The sequence below is a fragment of the Enhydra lutris genome, unplaced genomic scaffold (genome assembly GCF_002288905.1).
Source record: "Enhydra lutris kenyoni isolate GAN:26980312 unplaced genomic scaffold, ASM228890v2 scaffoldscaffold2, whole genome shotgun sequence".
Classification (NCBI taxonomy): Eukaryota; Metazoa; Chordata; class Mammalia; order Carnivora; family Mustelidae; genus Enhydra; species Enhydra lutris.
Genome location: NW_019154086.1, coordinates 31120241 through 31139353, shown reverse-complemented (window position 1 = coordinate 31139353; position 19113 = coordinate 31120241). Strand labels below are relative to the sequence as shown.

General features: G+C 34.1%; 1 protein-coding gene across 1 annotated transcript in view; it reads left to right on the top strand.

Annotated features, from left to right (window-relative positions):
- The window catches only part of LOC111146093 (arginine and serine rich coiled-coil 1), a 452933-nt gene that overhangs the window by 209476 nt on the left and 224344 nt on the right, over positions 1 to 19113 (top strand). Inside the window, exon 6 of the mRNA XM_022501478.1 lies at positions 10756 to 10792. Coding sequence (XP_022357186.1) covers positions 10756 to 10792 — 37 coding nt within the window. The remainder of the gene's footprint in view (positions 1 to 10755; positions 10793 to 19113) is intronic.

Genomic DNA, 19113 nt, shown 5'->3' with positions numbered 1-19113 from the left:
TCTCTGCCTACTTGTGATCTCTCTCTCTCTGTCAAACAAATAAATAAAATCTAAAAAAAAAAAAAATTTAACCCCATTCCTCCAAGAGAAATTAACATTACATAAAATTCATAAGTGATTTTTAAGTCTAATGACCAGTTACTGTATTTTTACACCCCAGTTTTATTTAGAGTTAGAAACCTGAAACAAACCAAATGTCCAACAATAATGGAGAAGTTAATGTATTACACATCCATGAGCAGAATAGTAGGTAAACAATAAAAATATTACATATAAATGTATTTATTAGCACCTGAGAAGCTGTTTATAATATAAATTAAGTAGTGAAATAATTGAAGCTACATAGCAGAAATCAATGATGATCCCATTTTTGTAAGAAAAAGTAAGTATATGCATAAGAATGGAGAAAAAAATAAAACATGTTGAGATATTATGTTGGCTGATGAAAATTTAGGTGATCTTTATTTTCTTCTTCATTAGAACTAGATGTGATTTTGAATTTTTCTACAATAAGCACCTATTTTTTGCAGGGCTACTGCTAGCCCATATGATACCTTTGTGCATGTTAGGAAAAGATGTCCCTTCTTCCTGTGGATGCAAGACCACATCAGGATGCACTACTTGGATGCAGAGCTTTTAGCTGCCACTGCCCATTAGGGTTTTTTTTCCTCTTTTCCTCCGTAATGAACAACATGCACAATTGTACATGATGGCCCTGAAAACTTACAAAATAACAATTATTTAAAATTAAAGACTTAACAGGGCAGGGCGCCTGGGTGGCTTGGTAACCTTGGTTACATGTTATTTTATATATGTAAAAATTTAGCACCTGTTTCTGGCTCAGGTCAGGATCCCAAGGTCCTGGGATCGAGTCCTGCATTGGGCTCCCTGATCAGTGGGGAGTTTTCTTCTCCCTCTGCCTCTCCCCCCATTCATGTTCTCTCATTCATTCTCTCTCTCTCTCTCACAAAACTAAATAACATCTTTAAAAAATAAATGAAAATTAAAGACTAATGGTAATATGACCTTTTCATGTACTATTCTGGACAGGCGACTTATCTTACTTGACCTCTGCTAGGTTATGGGGTACCTCTGAGCTCACTCTTGCTGCCTCTTCTTCTTCTTCTTTTTTTTTTTTTTTTAATTTTCAGTGTAATAGTATTCATTGTTTTTGCACCACACCCAGTACTCCATGCAATACGTGCCCTCTCCAATACCCACCACCTGGTTCCCCCAACCTCCCACCCCCCGCCCCTTCAGACCCCTCAGAATGTTTTTCAGAGTTCACAGTCTCTCATGGTTCACCTCCCCTTCCAGTTTCCCTCAACTCCCTTCTCCTCTCCAACTCCCCTTGTCCTCCATGCTATTTGTTATGCTCCACAAATAAGTGCAACCATATGATAATTGACTCTCTCTGCTTGACTTATTTCACTCAGCATAATCTCTTCCAGTCCCGTCCATGTTGCTACAAAAGTTGGGTATTCATCCTTTCTGATGGAGGCATAATACTCCATAGTGTATGTGGACCACATCTTCCTTATCCATTCGTCCATTGAAGGGCATCTTGGTTCTTTCCACAGTTTGGCGACTGTGGCCATTGCTGCTATAAACATTGGGGTACAGATGGCCCTTCTTTTCACTACATCTGTATCTTTGGGGTAAATGCCCATTAGTGCAATTGCAGGGTCATAGGGAAGCTCTATTTTTAATTTCTTGAGGAATCTCCACACTGTTCTCCAAAGTGGCTGCACCAGCTTTTCCTGCCTCTTCTTTATTCAAATGCAGTCAGTTCTCCAGGATCCAGCTAAAGTTACCTCTTTGACATATTCCCCAACCACCCTAATACATATGGCAGTTTCTCTTTTTTCTGAATTTGAGCTGGGTCAGGAACATGTATTGAAAGGGTGGTGGTGAATGGGTTGCATCTCACCTGCTGACTCAAGACAACCAGCGATATAACTCCTTAGAGCACAGTGTTGAGAAAGATTCTTGAGCTGTGTCTGGCCTCAGTGGGAAAGAGGATTGTCATTGATTATGAATGTAAATCCTGCATGTGGGAAATAGCAAATAGGTAGCATGTTCACATGCATTTTCCCTGCCTGGCGTGGACATTAACTATTTCATGTAATAGTCTTGGTTTGACAATGCTGTTTTAAATATCTAAGGCATAGATACCATATCTTAATACTTGTATTTTTGTTGATTATGTTTGGTTATGTTACTCTTTTTGTTCTGTTATCTACTCAGAATTTATTGTGGAGAAAGGTATAAGGGTGCTCAGTAAATAAATTTCCCTTGTTTTTCATTCTTGATGTTCCAGGTCTCTTTCTAGTATAATTTCCCTTGTATCTAAAGCATTTCTTTAGCAGTCCTTTAGATCAGATCTATTGGTGATGAAATCTCTCATTCGGTCTTCTTCTGGGCAGGCGACTTATCTGTTACTTAGAACACAACTGCAAAAATATTGAAATCTATTTTCTTTCCTTTGTCGACCATTTCAGTGAACTTCAGAATCTGTTCATCTGAATGACTATAAATGGCTTAATTGATACATACCAACTTAAGTGTTCAGCTTTTCTCTGCAGTAAGCTCGTGTGTATATGTCCTTAGCTGTTTAATATGGTTAGTGAATGCTCACTAGTATTTGTAAAACTGACTAAAGACTTGCCTTTTCCCTGTAGTCCTGAAGTTAGGTATTTTGTTTGTTTGTTTGTTTATTTATTTATTTAAATTTAATTTAATTAAAATATAATGTATTAGTGGCTTCAGAGGTACAGGTCTGTGATTCATCAGTCTTTATAATACCCAGTGTTCATTAATCACATGCCCTCCTTAAAGTCCATCACCCATAAACTAACTACTCCTAAAAAAAGAGAATAGTACATGTAAAATTCAGTAACCATGCCACATTTGTTTGTGCAAATGATTTGTAAGTTCTGAAGCAGAATTTATTGCAAATAATAGTCAGATAAAAATCTACTTGTAAAATACAAACATCTGAAAACTATCATTCTGAATTGCGGTAACATAAGAATATATCGTCAGAGCCAGTGATTTGTAAGATAGTCTGTAATCAGGAGAAAAATGCTGAGAATTCTAACCAAACCTGGTAATATGAAATTGTGAACTCCAGAAAGATCTTTTGGCAACTTAGAGCTGATATTCTATATATTTCTTTTGTTTGCTTGGTTGGTTTTGAGAGGGGAGAGGGACACAGAGAGAGAATCTTATGCAGGCTTCATGCCCAGTTAGAGCCCCACACAGGGTTTTGATCTCAGGATCCTGAAGTCATGACCTGAGCCGAAATCAAGAGCTGGACACTTAAATGACTGAGCCACCCAGCCGCCCCATCTGTATGTTTCTTATTGGGATTAAAATGTAAAAAGCATCAGATAATTGAGAACTTATTTTTGCTTACTTTTCAACACATGTTGAAACACATTCTGCTCTTTTCAAAGAGATCAGGATATTAGAATGTGCTTATGCCAGGATATACATACTATTTTTACTGGATGCCAGACATTGGGCTAAGCCTTTTATATGTCTGTTATTTGAAAGGTAGACTGACTTTCACTAATAGGTACTACAGTTAAAACCAATATTAAGGTGATTTAAAAAGCTAACATCTGTAAAGATATTTCTTGATTTTGAAAGTGGAATGCAGTCATATGGTCCATTATTAGTCTGTCATATTGAATCAGTATTTACTGAGTGACTTCTATATATATGCTGATTATCTTTTTAATCCTTTTTTTGAATTTCAGAATGGAAAAATAAGAGAATATCTATAACTTGACAAAGTTATTTAGTAAGTAGTAGAGTTAGAATTTGAATCCATGTTCTTCTGAGTTTTATATATTACCAAATTTTTCATTAATAACATTTGATATGTAATATATACATGTAAAAATTTATCAGTGATTATTTGAGATGGGAGGTGTAGATACTTCTATAATTTAAAACTCAAGCTTTTAAAAACCTTTTCTGCCATTATTTAAAAAACAAAGTCAACGTAATTTTTGCTTTATGAGATAGACAATAAAAAATTAATTTTGATAAGAATTTCTTGTAGCTCTAGGAAACTGCAGCGTACTAATCTTTTAAAAGTGAATAATATGCTTAGTTCATGGCAAGAAAAAAACCTGTAAAATTTTTTCTTTAGGAGTTACTGTGTTTTCCATAATTATTATATGTGTTCAGATTTATATGGGATAATACATACATATTACTGATTATAAATGTATTTAATATTTTATTTCCTAAAGACTTGGTCAGTGAAATGATACTTTAATGCTACTTTAGTTAGTTACCTTCATTATAGTCTGAGTATTTTACAACTAAATATCCAGTGGATTTTGGCTGCTCTATGAAATGTCTTTAGTTTATATTTCTTTTGTTATTTTTCTACTCTCCACTTTCCTTTTGAATGTCTTTTATTTATTTACTTTTTAAATGTTTCTTTTATGAATAAATCCATAATAGATTTCAGATGTAATAAGGAATAATGGGAAAAATCATTTATTGGGAGAAGCAAGTCATTTAAAAAATTTTGTTTGTATTTTGTAGGTTTATGTGTAAAATATTAAGAATGAAGGAGAATGCCTTCATCAGAAGGAATAGAGTTTTTAAAAAATAAATACTATTGTTAATTGTGACTCTTTGACCTGATTCCCTTAGACCATTATAAAACCTGAATGATCACTTTGGTGTAATATTGTTCCCATATGAAAAACAAAACAAAACAAAACAAAAAAGAATCTGTTCCTAGTAAGACTAGTTCTAAGAAATCTTACTGTATTTGTTTGGAAATTTTCTAAGGGGATATAAGCTTTATCATAACACAGTTTTGGATTTAGAACATGCTTCCTTTGGCAAAATAATGAAACATTTGCCACAAAGTTAAATTAGTATCCTTTTTAAAAATTTCTTGCCTGCCACGTCATGATTGATGTATAGCATCTTTCTCCTGGAAAGAGACCTAACATTGAAACTGACAGGTGCCACAAGGTTTATTTAGGACAACCGCAGCCTTGTCCCAGTTAGTTTCAAAATGTCTGCTTTATACATGTTGAGCCACTGCATTTCCTGCTTTAGAGCCTCGTGTAATGCCAACATTACTATCTGTGCTGCCTCAACTACAAATTGGATGAACAGCCCGTGACACTTTTTCAATATTATTACATTAAACCAAGTGGATTTTGATTGATAACCTAATATTCAACTAATGCAAAACATCAATCATGGCAAGTATATTAATTATTTAATATTGCAGTCTAATTCAGAAATCGATGTGCTGCATGAGGGGAAGGGAAACTCATGGTTCCCAGAAGATTTAAGACAGGGAATGATTAAAAAAAGACCTGCTGTACTCCTGTGTGTTAGTTTGATACAAATCTTTATTCATTTGCCAATAATTTCTTCCCATTTTCCACTTCAAGACCATTTTATCAGTTTTGAGACCTATAATTGAATTAAGTCTGCTTTCAGCACAGGGCAAAAGGAGTTGCACAAATATTGATGAAGTCATGACAGGGACAACCCAAGAGACAGACCGCTAAAGAGGACAGGCTTTATACCATTTGTTGCAGGATCCCTCTGTCAATGTCTTGGATCTTGCCTCTCTATTTCAAAAAAATTCATTAAGGCTTTTGGAACCACTTTAAGACTTTCATATTTAAATATCTATTATAATAACAGACTTCTATAGTATATTACAATTTATTGTGTTTATGGTAATCCTTTATATACATAATCTTGCTTCTTTTGTCACATCAGTAGTGGACAGTTTTAGCTCAGAGAAGTCAGATTATTACCAAGCTCATGCAACTATTTTGTAGTATAGCTTAAATTTGAGTTTAGGTATTCTGCTTCTAGAACCAAAGTTGTATATCATGCTGTCTTGTGTAGTATCATGTACTCCTGATGTTTTATTTGTGTTGTTGTTGTTTTTTTTAAGATTTTATTTATTTATTTGACAGACAGAGATCACAAGTAGGCAGAGAGGCAGGCAGAGAGACAGGAAGGGAAGCAGGCTCCCCACTGAGCAGAGAGCCCAATGTGGGGCTCGATCCCAGGATCATGGGATCATGACCTGAGCCGAAGGCAGAGGCTTTAACCCACTGAGCCACCCAGGCACCCCTATTTGTGTTGTTTTGAGATGGCCCCTCTTCCTTGTCTTTCTGCCTTCTTAAGTAAAACTAAAGAAAACTGATTTTCATGGAAAACTTGTTCAAACTTTGGTGTCCCAAACTGTGATACATACTACATTTTAGGAAAATGCAAACCTTCTGGGTATACATAAAATTTCTTGATCTATTGTATCTTTTTTGGAATAGAATATCCTTTTTCATATATATCTCTGTCAAAAATGTGTATGTGTGTATATGTTCTCTGGATGAAAGAGTAACTTAAATATATTTTGTCATTAAACTTAACCACCCCAGTTCTCTTTTGGTTCATGTTTGCCTCGTTACTCCTTTTACTATCCCTTTTTTGGAAATTTTTCTGGAAATTTTCCTTTTCCTTTAACACTTTATCTTGGCAGTTCATACTATATATCTTATACTCTAGCATTAGTGTTGAGAAGTTTGATGTCAGTGTTATTCTTCCTGTATGGAGGGATATGCCTGTTCTTTCTGGAAGCCTTTAGCCTTTGCTCTTGATCTGTTACAGTCTTAATAATCCTTATATTATGCTTTGCTCTGGATTTTCACTTAATTATCCTGTTCACTGCTCTGTGTACCCTTTCTGTCTAAGATTTGAGTAATTCTATATCTGGGAATTTTTTTGTTATTATTTTATCAGATATTTTTTTCTCTTCTGTTTTGTCTTTGCTTTCCTTCTAGGGTTCCCATTGTTAGATGTTCACACATCTATTCCTCTTCTTAACTTTATCTGTTGTTTGTTGTCTTTCATCCCTTTCCTATGCCATCTGGGAGAGTTCCACCCAGTGGTTCCAGCTCACCAATTTATTCTCAGTCTGTAGCTATTGTGCTTTCAATTCACCCTCTGAGTTCTTTATTTCAAACTACTGTATTTTTAATACCCCCATCTCATATTGATTCCTCTTCATTACTGTTTTTTTTTGTACTAAATTTCTAAAAATCTTTTATCTTTAAAGATTTATTACGCTTATAGGATATTCTTGCTCAGTCTATATCCCCCCCCACCCCCCCCAATAAGGTTGTTCCATTTGTTGTTTTTTATTCCTGTGCTTATTCACCTCAGAGGTCTCACAGTTTTCCTGTGGACTTCTCTTATATTTCTTTGCAACACGAAGCTGCCTTGGCTAGTAACTTTAATCTAAGGAGAGAGGTAAAAGTCTAGGATCTGGCTTGTGCTTCTCTGAGATAATTTAAAAACTAGAGTGCAAAGCCTCTAGTGTTGGACTCTGGCCTGAATCAACCATGTTTTCCACTGTGTCCTCATATTCGTTTAGAAAAACAAACAAAGCAAAACAAAATAATCACACACCACACATGTACACACAACCCCCAATACTACCCTCCCAAATAACCACTTGCTGTTAGAGTTGCCTTGTTCTTTTGTGGTCTGGAGAGAGAGTTGGGCTGGGGAGCACCCCTCAGAGACCTGAACTGGTTGCTTGATTCTCCATCCCACCTTGTCTTCATGTTTAAATGTCAGACCCTTATTAGTTGAATACATACTATGATGCAGGCACTGTATTGGGTGCTGGGATATAAAAATTTTAAAGATACAATCCATGTTCTCAAGGAGTTTTCATTTTAGTGGTGTCATTGGGAAGGTAATTAGGTATTTATAATAAAGTATGATAAATTATGTGATGAGAACACATGGGAAGAGTTGATTCATTCATTTGTGAGGAAGGGAGGCGGTTTCCTTCCTTGTATGGATTGAGTCCTGAAGGATGTTTTGTTGTTGTTGTTTTGATTTGATTTTGTTTGTAAGCTAGATGAGGAAAGACTAGAGGAGGCCGGGTGAAAAGGAGCATTCCAGGTAGAGAGAGCGAGTGGTTCAGGGGTGAGGGAAGCCAGGTTAATTTCTTATGGCTATTGCTGTCACATTTTTGGCAATGTAGCTTTGGCAAGATAATAGGGAATGAGTAAACTGGAATGTAGTAGGATACTATGTATTCTAAAAAGGAAATGACATGAACAGGCTTAACATTTTAGAAGACCTTGCTATATTATGGAGAATGAGTTAACATGGGGCAAGGCAGGAGCCATTGGGACCCATTAAGAGGTTTTGCAGTAACCTGGGAGAGAAAAGATCATGACCTAAAGTTAAGTAGTAGCTGTGAAGATAGAATTCTATCTATCAATTCTAAATCAATTTAATCAATTCTAAATGATTATTATGGATGGTGGGTCACCAAGACTCTGTGGTTGAATACATTTGTTTACATTTGGTAGTGGAAGAAAGGGCCTATGTCAAGGATGATGTCTAGTTTTCTTTCCTGCGTACCATTCAAAATGCCTATTTCGTAAATATCATTTAATTAAAGAATCACTTGGAAATATAACAAAGCAATAGTCTAACCAGCTTTTTTTTTAAAGAACAGATTGCTATTCTTGATTCCAAAATATAAATAGTTGAAAAAATTAGGGGATTTTCCCTAAGTTGATGGCAAACTCAATAGCAGAACTAACCCAGAAATGAAATTATTCGTAGTCTTCGTTTATCCCATTTTGCGTGGATGTTCATGTTGCTTTCAGAATCATTGTTGTATATAATGACGAGATGGTGCTCAAACCTTGCTGCTGAAGTTACGTGACATACAGCATACTGTCTTACTACCTTTCTAAAATCCAAAATATTCTGATGAAGCGTGTCTGATTCTAGTGGTCTCAGATTGTAAATTATGGACTTATACTTTGAATCTGAGCATTTTTGTTCTTTTATACTGCAGTGTTATTTTCTAATAAGAACCATTATGTGACAATGTAGCCTGGGGGGGAGATGAAGTATATTCGTATTATATAGTGCAAACTCCGAGTTATATTGCCAAATGAAGGGACAAAATAGTGAATGTAGTATGCTTCTGTTTGGGTTTAAGAAAAGAAAGATGGAGGAGGAGAAAGACACATGCACACACACACACACAGCGTATCTTTAGAAGGACAAACAAAGAGCTAATATCTTTGCTTGAGAACAGGGAGTCAGTGATGGGAGGAAGACTCCGTTTATTGTAGTGCACACACACATGCATTGCACTGGCCAACGTTTCACTATATGCATTATTTTTTTGTTTAAATTTTAAATTGCATGGTGACTAGATGAGAATGTCCTTGTGACAACGTAAAGATTTATTTGACTTCTAGCTCCAGTAAATGCATTGAATTTGTAATAATAAAGTTAAAAATAATTATTTATGTACCTATTCACCTTTTCTAATTCTTTGTTATAATTTATTCCTGTCATTTGTCATTAGGACTGCATCCAGAGAATGAGTTTCAGAAATCCTTAAATTTTAAAGTGTTGAATATATAGTATTGCTAAGATTGCCAGGAGCAGAAAGTAGAGAAGGGAATGGCTGAAGATGAGTGCTAATCAGTAGATGCTGGAATTTATTCCCAGTATGCCAGACTGGGCAGTGAGAGCAAAAGTTGGAAGACATGAATGTAGTTTTCAGGGAGCACATCTGAAGGGGAAAACGATGGGGAGATTTGGAAAGATTGAATAGCAAGACAAAGGAAACAGAGGGAAGTATATTTTTGGCAGTCAGAATTGGAGACGGAAATAGAAGAGAAGTAAACTTGGGGCCCTTGTAGAGAAAGAAAGAGGTGTGAAGGAAAGATTAAACATCATGAATGCAATTCTGTTGTTGGATGTTTTATAATTATTCTCTGCAACATGGTAAAAGTATACTTTCATGTTAAAAATACAAGACTTGGTATTTATGATGGAATTAAAATACTACTTGGTCTGAGTGAGGAAGTTCTAAGTTCATTTGTCACTACTAAATTAATATTAACTAAAATTGGAAAAAATTCAAGTATTTGCCACATTTTTCCAAATATATATTTAAATTATCTTTGCTATCGACACGGTTATTTGTATTTTTAGTTACATCAGCAGTTTTTTTTACAGTGAAAAGCAAGAATTAAATACTTAAAGTATATCATATTTGATGTTTGTGTCTTCATTGGTGATATATTGTTTTTTAATATTACAGCAGTCTTACGTTCTGATTTGTAGTGTGCATTAAGTTAGTAAAATTAATGTTAAGGAAAAATTTGTTAAGATGTGGTTACTAAGATATGTAGTCACAAACATGTTCTTTACATGTATATTTTTTATATAAAATGCAGTCATTGGTAGATCGATATTTGATAAAGCAAGTAGAGTAAAATGTCAGTAGTAGAATCTAGATGGTAAATAGAATGTGTATAAACATTTTTATAATAAATATTGGAGAAAACATAAACTCTAATGAAAAAGCTAATGTGAAATAAATACTGTATGATAAAATAAATACTTTAAGATAAAATAACAGTACTCTTGACTTCCTTTTGTTCCATGAGCTGACTTTGAAAAATCTGAAACAACTATTAGTGGAATCCCAATTTTAGTGATAATATTATTAGATGTAAATAAATTATCTGTTTCCTTTTGGTGGAAGTTGCTTTGTCCTTAGAAACAGTGTTATTGTGAACATTAAGTGCAGATAATATGAAAAAATCATAAGGATTTATAAAATGCATTTGAGGTAAATGTAAATTATAACAGACAACTGTTTAGCAACTATTTAGAACTTTTATTCTTCTATTTTAGGGAATCTGGAAACATCAAAGCTGGATTAGAACATCTGGTAAGTTCTAATTTTCTCTTGAACATTTGCATCATCTTTGATATCTGCATTCTAAATGAACACTTTTGAATGAGCTTTGAATACCTTGTATTGAGAAAGTCAACCATTTCCCAAAGGGTCAGCTTACTGTTATTATGTGAAGGCACTTACATTTTCATTTATCTTACCATTTCAAGGGAATTTAAAATTTTTTTAAAATTACTTTTTTTTTTTTGATGTAGAGATGAAATAAAATGGATGACAATCCTTGGATTGATGATTGCTTTAATTATAAACAAAAATGTTTGCTGTAGAATTTTTGGCATATCTTGATCTGACAAAAACAAGCTTGTGTTTTAAGAAAAACACAATCAAATATTGCATGCATAAATATGGTATGTTTTAGCAATTTAACGGCTTTGAAAGAAGGGCACAGCTTTGTTTTTCCTGATGTCTTTGCTCTATGAATAATGCATTGGTTTAAACTACATTCAGTTTTAGAATATAAAATAATTGAGATGCAAAATTTTTGGTTTAAGTAAACATTTTTAAAGTACAAATGAAATTCAGACTGACTTAACATTAAAATCTATCCATTGATCAAAAAATTGGAAAAAGTGTTCTGTTATACCAGGTCCAAAATTCATTTAGCTTCCTGCATTGAGTGTTCATTACAACATTAAGTAGTTCATTTAAACAGAGCATTATAAAGTCATGCTCTGGTTTCTGGTCAAATCCAAATGTTGAATAATTAATGATAGAGATTCTTTTGTAAATACAATCTAAGTACTTTTTTAATGCAAGACTTCATTCATATATCATATTGTAGCTTTGTTAACTATTAATGTGCTTTCTTTTGCTCCCACAAAAGCAAACAGTAGCAAGAGGCATCTTCACTTTGACTTATAGTAGTTTTAGAGTTAGAAGGGATTTTTGGTTTTCCTTGCAATAGCTAAAGGAAACTGAGGAAACCCAGACTTTTAAAAAATGAGCCTAAAAAGTACAAATTAATTATTAAAAGCAATATATGACAGCCTAGTTAGAATATTTGAACTTTATATTTGTCTAGATTAGATATAAATAAATAGCATTGTTACTCTTATTAGAAATTATTTCCTGAATCCCTGTTTGTCACTTCTTAGTGGCATATATATTTAGGACATATGGACATTAGAATAAAAATGTTAATCTAAAACATCAAATTCCAGTATCAGTTGGGGGCTTATAATAAGGAAGAATAGCTACCATTGTGCCAAAATGAGCTGTCTTTTATATTTATCATACAAATTATTACTTATTAAAAAGACTTCATTTTCACTTGTTTCATATTTCTCAGTAAATAGTAATGAATTAAATATTTTAGTTTAAATTTTATATTTTTAATATTTACTAGTATGAACTCATTTTCAGTGACTCTTTAATATGTTTATATTCTACTTATAATCTTATTCGGCACTGGTTTTCTAAGTGCCTTGGGCTGCCAGGAAGGCTCCCCAAAGCAGGTGGCACTCCAGACTGTCACTGCCCACTTTAATCGGAGTAGTTCCACTTTTAGTTATTTTATAAATTTTTAAATTTTAAAATAAGATTTTATTTGAAGAAAATCTTCCAACTGAAAACAGTTAAAACCTTTGATTAAGCATAGCTACTTATTATAGTCAGGAGTAATTGTTAATTATTCTTTTCTAATCTTGACCCTAAGTTATATTCCATTTTTATCTGCGTCATATACATCAAATATATTTCAAAGATAATGCATTTTAGAGATGAGAGAGCTAGGATTAGTATATCAGGTAGTGGGAAATGGATTATTTTAATGCATTTTATCTAGGTTGTTCAAAAGACTCTATAAGTTGACATTGTAAAATCGACCCACTAACTGTGAACTATTAGCAGTAATGTGAATGTATGAATATATAACATAATATCCTATATATACACATGTATACATATCATACTGCTTTGTGCACTACTGTCCAGTAAAGTTGGTGATAGTCTTCACAACTGCCTAGAGGGAAGTGAACTCAAGAATTTATTGTCTGAGCATTAATGAAACCTGTCTAGCAGCTGTGCACGCCTTAGGTTTGTGTCTCTCCAGTTTCCAGCTGAGGAGATACATAGAGCCCTTGCCTTCTAGCACATGCAGCCCTTCTTTGCATTGGCTGTGTAGCTAAATACAATTAGAATTATAGCTTCTAATAGATTGATCTTTAAAAATATATGGTGTAAAATTAAGAACATCCCACACGTGTGGAATTAATTCCTTTTTTATGTATACTTTAGTCTTTGCTTTTTCAAATTTACTTGAATTACAGAGAATTAACAAAAAGCAAAATTAACAAAAAGTAAAAGCAAGTGTAAATTTAAATAAGAAAAGGGCTTCTGGCTGACTCAGTTGTTAGAGGATATGACTCTTGATCTTGGGGTTGTAGGTTCAAACCCCACTTTGGATGTAGAGATAGCTTAAAAATAAAATCTTTTAAAAATGAAAAATAAAAATAAATAAGCTAAGAAAAATTACATAGGCAGCATGTTATACTTGCCACAAGGACACATACATAGCATAGTTGCACTGCCTTTGTATTCTGTTTATGGCCTCTTCTTGGTATGTAGTTATCTGTAATCCTAGAAAGGAAAAAGCAGGTCTCAAACTCCTGATTTGGCCTTTGTTCTATCATTACTTTTCTATTTTGCTACCTTTTCCTGGGAACTGCCCAACTTGTCATTCTTAGCTTAAATTTTTACTATACTGCCTGGTACTATTTTATTTTTCTTTTCACAAACTTGTGTACTATTCATAAAGCCCATGTCTCTTGAAAGTTCTAAACAGGGTCTTTGAAGGTTGGTACTCCATTGTTCATTAGTGGTCCTTGCCTGATTATAAATGGAGATTGTCCAACTCTACCACTCACTCCCAGATTTGGTAGCCAGCATTCCATTTTAAGGAAGAGCCCACCCTTAATTCTTGTTTTATCTATTTATTGTGAGCAAGGACTCATGGATCCATTACTTTTCTTACTTATTTTGAAGCTCAAATTGTCCCAGATTTGTCCAGGGAGTATCCTTTCAAAATGGCTTTTAGCTTATTTCTACATACCCCATCTTTTTTTTAAAAGCACCTCCTTATTTGGGGTGCCTGGGTGGCTCAGTGAGTTAAAGCCTCTGCCTTTGGCTTAGGTCATGATCTCAGGGTTCTGGCATCGAGCCCCACATCGGGCTCTCTGCTCAGCGGGGAGCCTGCTTTTCCCTCTCTCTGCCTGCATCTCTGTCTACTTGTGATCTCTGTCAAATAAATAGATAAAATCTTTAAAAAAAAAAAAAAAAAGCACCTCCTTATTTTCTGGCACACAAGATGTTCCAGGCTCATTTGAAACCTTCCTTGTCCTACTCATGGAATCAGCTACTTCTTCAAATTGTGACATTTCATTTTAGAGGAAAATGGTATTTATGAGTCAAGGTCTGGACATGTGATATGCCCACTGACTCTGGGATTTCATTACTTCTAGAACTTTTCAGTCCTAGAATAGATAGATTATAGGTGGGTGGGTAAGTAGGTAGGTAGATACTTAGGATGGATACTTAGATAGTTGGGTGCTTTTAAGAGATTATGAGTCATACTAACACCTCCAATTTCAATCCAAACCACAGAATTCTTCCTTGTTCCCCATTTCACATTTGTATTTCCCTTCGTTCAGAGTCAGAACTGTGACTCCTAACAACACCAATACATTTACCCATTTGCTTAATTATATAATACATGTAAAATAGTTTCACAACTGCTACAACCATACCTTCTGAAAAATAAAACTTAATAAAAAGTGCAAGATTTATTTCAGGAGTTTATTAAAATTTATTTCGGGTTTATTCAAGAGTTCTTTTCCCCCCTTAAGCGTAGTTAGCTAATTCATTTGAAATATGGTTGCGTGCATTTGTTTCTGTTTGTATTCAGTTTTAGGTGTCCTTGTTCCCATTCTTGTTGATTTAATTATATGTTTGGATATCTTTATGTTAACATGCTTCTAAAAGTTAAAATACTATACAAAGCTAAAATACTGTACACAGTACATCTCTCAGAAAGGTGTCATTCACTTCCTTTCTAGCTTGTTCTCCTCTATCCTTTGTAGGTAGCCGATTTTCTTAACTTCTGATTTATGCTTCCTGTGTATATTCTTGTATAATTAAGGGTATATATACACTTATTATATATTATAACTATAATATATATTATATATTATATATATGTATACAACTGTATTATTCCTATTTCCTCTATCATACAAAATATAGCATATTATAAATACTTTTTTGTACTTTGCTCTTTTCTATCCTGAAAATCACTCCCTAATTACTGTATTGTTATATTTACTGGGTTTCTTTCTCTCTTTGTGTCTTCTTTATTAAGGGCCTGAGATTTTAGCCTATTTGTATGCCTTCCATACTTTAATAGATGCTGGCAGAAGACATGAGATTTCTGGGCCAGAGACAAAGCTCTGTATTACTAACAGCACCAAAGGTGGCACTACATAGTTATATAGTTTCCTGTGATCTGTGAGCTCCATGGGGGTGATGCTGCATACCCAGTGGATTTGTGTCATAGTTGAGGGACTCTGTTCTTTAAGGAGCTGACAGGAAACTGACCCTCACTTTCCCTAAGAGAAAGATATTATCTTTAGTATCCTAATTTGGTAACAAAACTGCCTTCTGGTGCAGGGGGCAATTCTTTATCTTCCAAGACTGTTTGCTGTATTTGAAAAGATAGCTCTGAAGAAAGGCTTTTGGTTGATATAAGATGTATAGAACCTATGGGAAGATTGTCTCTGAAGAGCTGTTATTATTATTATTATTATTAAGTTTAGGGAGACCTACATTTTTGTTCTAGTGGTTACCTTTGTATTTATATTTTTTATAATGCATAATGCTTTTTCCCCCTTCATTCTTACTTAACCTTTTATATGGCATCCTCAGTTCCCACTTGTTAACCCTTATGATAGCCAGTGCTCCTGTTGTACTTTGCTTTCCTCCTTTTCCTCCCATTTCTTCTTCTTGTATTCTTGCTACTGTGTTGGAATGTATGATGTTTGCATACTATTCTTCTATCCATGCTGTCACCCTTTTTTAGAATCACCTTTTAAATTAACTCTCTCTCTCTCTCTATCTATCTATATATATTTATATTTATATATTTATACATATATAAATTATATATTATATGTTATATATAAATTTAAATATATAAGTTAACTATATAAATATATAATTAACATATAATTAATTATATGTAAATATATAATTAATATAGATTGTTTGCTGATATTTCCTCATTCATCTCCTGTTTGTGTGCAACTCAACCACTAGTATATTCCTCAGGTTGGGCTGCTGTGTATAGGATTCCCTGAGCTCTTGCACATTCTAAGCTGTTTTTCTAGTTTTGCTATTTGAATGACAGCTTGACTGGACATAAAATCCTTGGCTTATAATTTTTTCCCCTTGGCTTTCTGGAAAATGTTATTCTGCTCTTGGTATTTGTGGCACTAGCCTTATTTTCTTACCCTTATGTAGAATTTGATTTTTTTTTTTTTTTTTGCTTGAGGCATTGCCATTTTTTTCATTGTCCTTATTTTACTAGAATAATTCTCAAAGTCAGATGTTTCTGGCTAATTTTTCTGGCTTTTTCGTATGTATACTTAAGTTTTCTCATTTCTGGAAATAATTATTTTTGGATTATAGTATTAAATCTTCATTCCATTCCATTGTTTTGTTTTCTCTTCAGAGACTCCAGTTATATATGTATTTCTATGTAATTATATATAAAATATTTCTTTGCTCATCTTCTATTTCATTCTCTGTCTTTGACTCTTTTTATTACTTTATTTTGTTTTCAAACAACTGAGAAGCAGTTTTCCTGTTTCACATAGTATTTCTTACTAAATTTTCATTCAAATTTATTCTTCCTTGGACATGTTCTAATTTATTCTTCATTTCTGAAATCCTTTTTCTTCTATATCTGTTACTATTTTTTGAATATCTGATTCTAGCTTTTCTTATTGTTATTTGTCCAAAAAACTTTTGTGCTTTGGTTTGGTTTTGAGGGGAGAATTTTCATCTCTTGACATGTTTTGATTTGCATTTTCTGCTCACTACTTCTTACAGTAGCTTTATGGGGGAGGTAATTTTATTTCTTTCCATCCTTTCCTTCCTTCCTTCTTTTATAAGTTCTAGACATTTTGTAGACATGGTTCCTAGTTCAAGGGTACCTGCTTCTGCAGTAAAGCAAAATGGTTTCTTTAATGGACAATGATGGGTGTCGCAGGGATGAAGGAGTTGGCATGTCTTATTTCTGTTTAACCATTTGTTTCTCCTTTCTTTCTTCTTCCTTGTTGCTGTCATATATTTTCGATTTTCTCCCAGAGCAATACTTCCTGAAAGTGGTCCTACTCACTTTTAAGCCCATTCCCTCTAACTGGTTTTGTGGTAACACCAAAGCCTAGATCTTCACTCTTGGCATTTTAGCATTCAACTTCATTTTTCTGGGGATAATTTTTGTTTGTGCTTCCAGTTATGTATTAAACTTATGACTACCATCAGGGATGGGGACGGGTCTATGAACGTTTTTACCTCAAAGGCAAACTCATAAGGAAAATGTTGGAAATCAGTGTTGAACAGACCTTGAATCCTGAGTAGTTCTCCTGCTGAATCCTACAGGAATTGTCAGCAGAATTAAACACAAAACATCTCAAAGAGCTCAGTGGCCATATCTATTTAAAGACTTAGAGAAAATAAGTGAATATTACTGCTTATCATGTTGTGCTTAAATTTTATAATGAACTTAAATAACACTTTTTAATCTCATGATGAATCATATACAAATTAAAGACTTTCGGATAGGACCCTAGTAACACAGAAGGGTTGAAGGAATGGAGCTGGGTAGTTATTAGGTAGTGATATTGCTCCTGACTTTTTTTTTTTTTTAATGGTGCTCTAAAGGTGTAGAAAATTAACTCTAAGTTCCCCTTTGTTATATCAGAGGGACCTGACTCCGTATTTTTCTACCATTTTATGTTTTAAAATTCTAGATAATGTGAGTAGTAACCCTTATTGAACTACTCAATGGGGACTAAAATATTTACTTTTTAGAGTGTTTTTAATGCAGTCAAGTGGGATTTGGTGCATTTTAACCTTTATAATTATGAAAACATACAGGAGCTACAGCCTTGCCATTTGATTACAATATTGCTATCTTTGTTTTATTAGGAACCTATAAAAATAATGCTATCCTTTCCTCTTGGGGAAGAGGGATTGAGATCAGAATATATTAGGTTAAGCTATATGAAAAATTGTCTCTTTTTTAGGCCCAAATAGCTTGTGAGTTGTTTCTTTCAAACAACAAACATGAGTTTGTTACTTGAAAGAAGGATGCTGTGCCGTGCTTCCTTTGGCAGGGAATGAAGTGAATTATCCTGATCAGCATGATGTTTCTAAGGCTCCCCTTGTACACTTTTCTGAAAAGTCAAATAATTGGGGGTGAGGTGGGGTGATTTAGGTCACTGCTTCACTCTTTAATATGCTTATGAGTCACGTGGGGATATTGTTTAAACTCAAGTTCTGATTCTCTGGGTCCAGGGTGGGACTTGAGATGCCTCATTTAATAAGTTCCCAAGTGAGGCTAATGCTGCCAGTCCAGCAACCACAAGGAAGAAAGGTACATTGAAAGGTATTGATTTAATAGATGTGTCCTGTCTTTTAGAACACAAGGTCTTCTGCATGTGATGAAGAATCGAGATGCTTCACCCAAGTACCCATTGAGTATGATTTTGCAGCCTATGAATGATTGGTTGGGTGTTCATAAACCCAGATAGACAGATACTCTACAGGTTTATATAAGGACAAAAAATTCATCATCTAACTCTGCAAGAGTAACAGAAGGACTATTCATTATTTTTCTCCTTTATTTGATTCAGATATTAAGTTGTATATGTCAGGGCTAAAGCTGGACACTAGGACTAATACCTCGTCCAGTCTTAGGTAGAAAATTAAATAAGTGATGATAAATCTTTTAGTAAAAAGTGTTACAAGTGTTTACAACTTTAAGTGGGATTTGCTTTCTATTAATAGTTGAATAGCAAAAGAACTCTGGAGCCATACCTGTGGGTTTTTCTCCCCACAGAGGTCTCATTTATGTTCCTTATATTGTATAACATTTGAGAATGGTGACCTACTTGTCCTTGTGGTCAGGTAACACAGTCTGACCATTTTAAGTGTAAAAGCAACTGTCATTAATAGCTTGTTTAGCCTATCAGTGGTTTGTAGAATATAGTTGCTGATTGCCAGAAATCTAGGCAGGC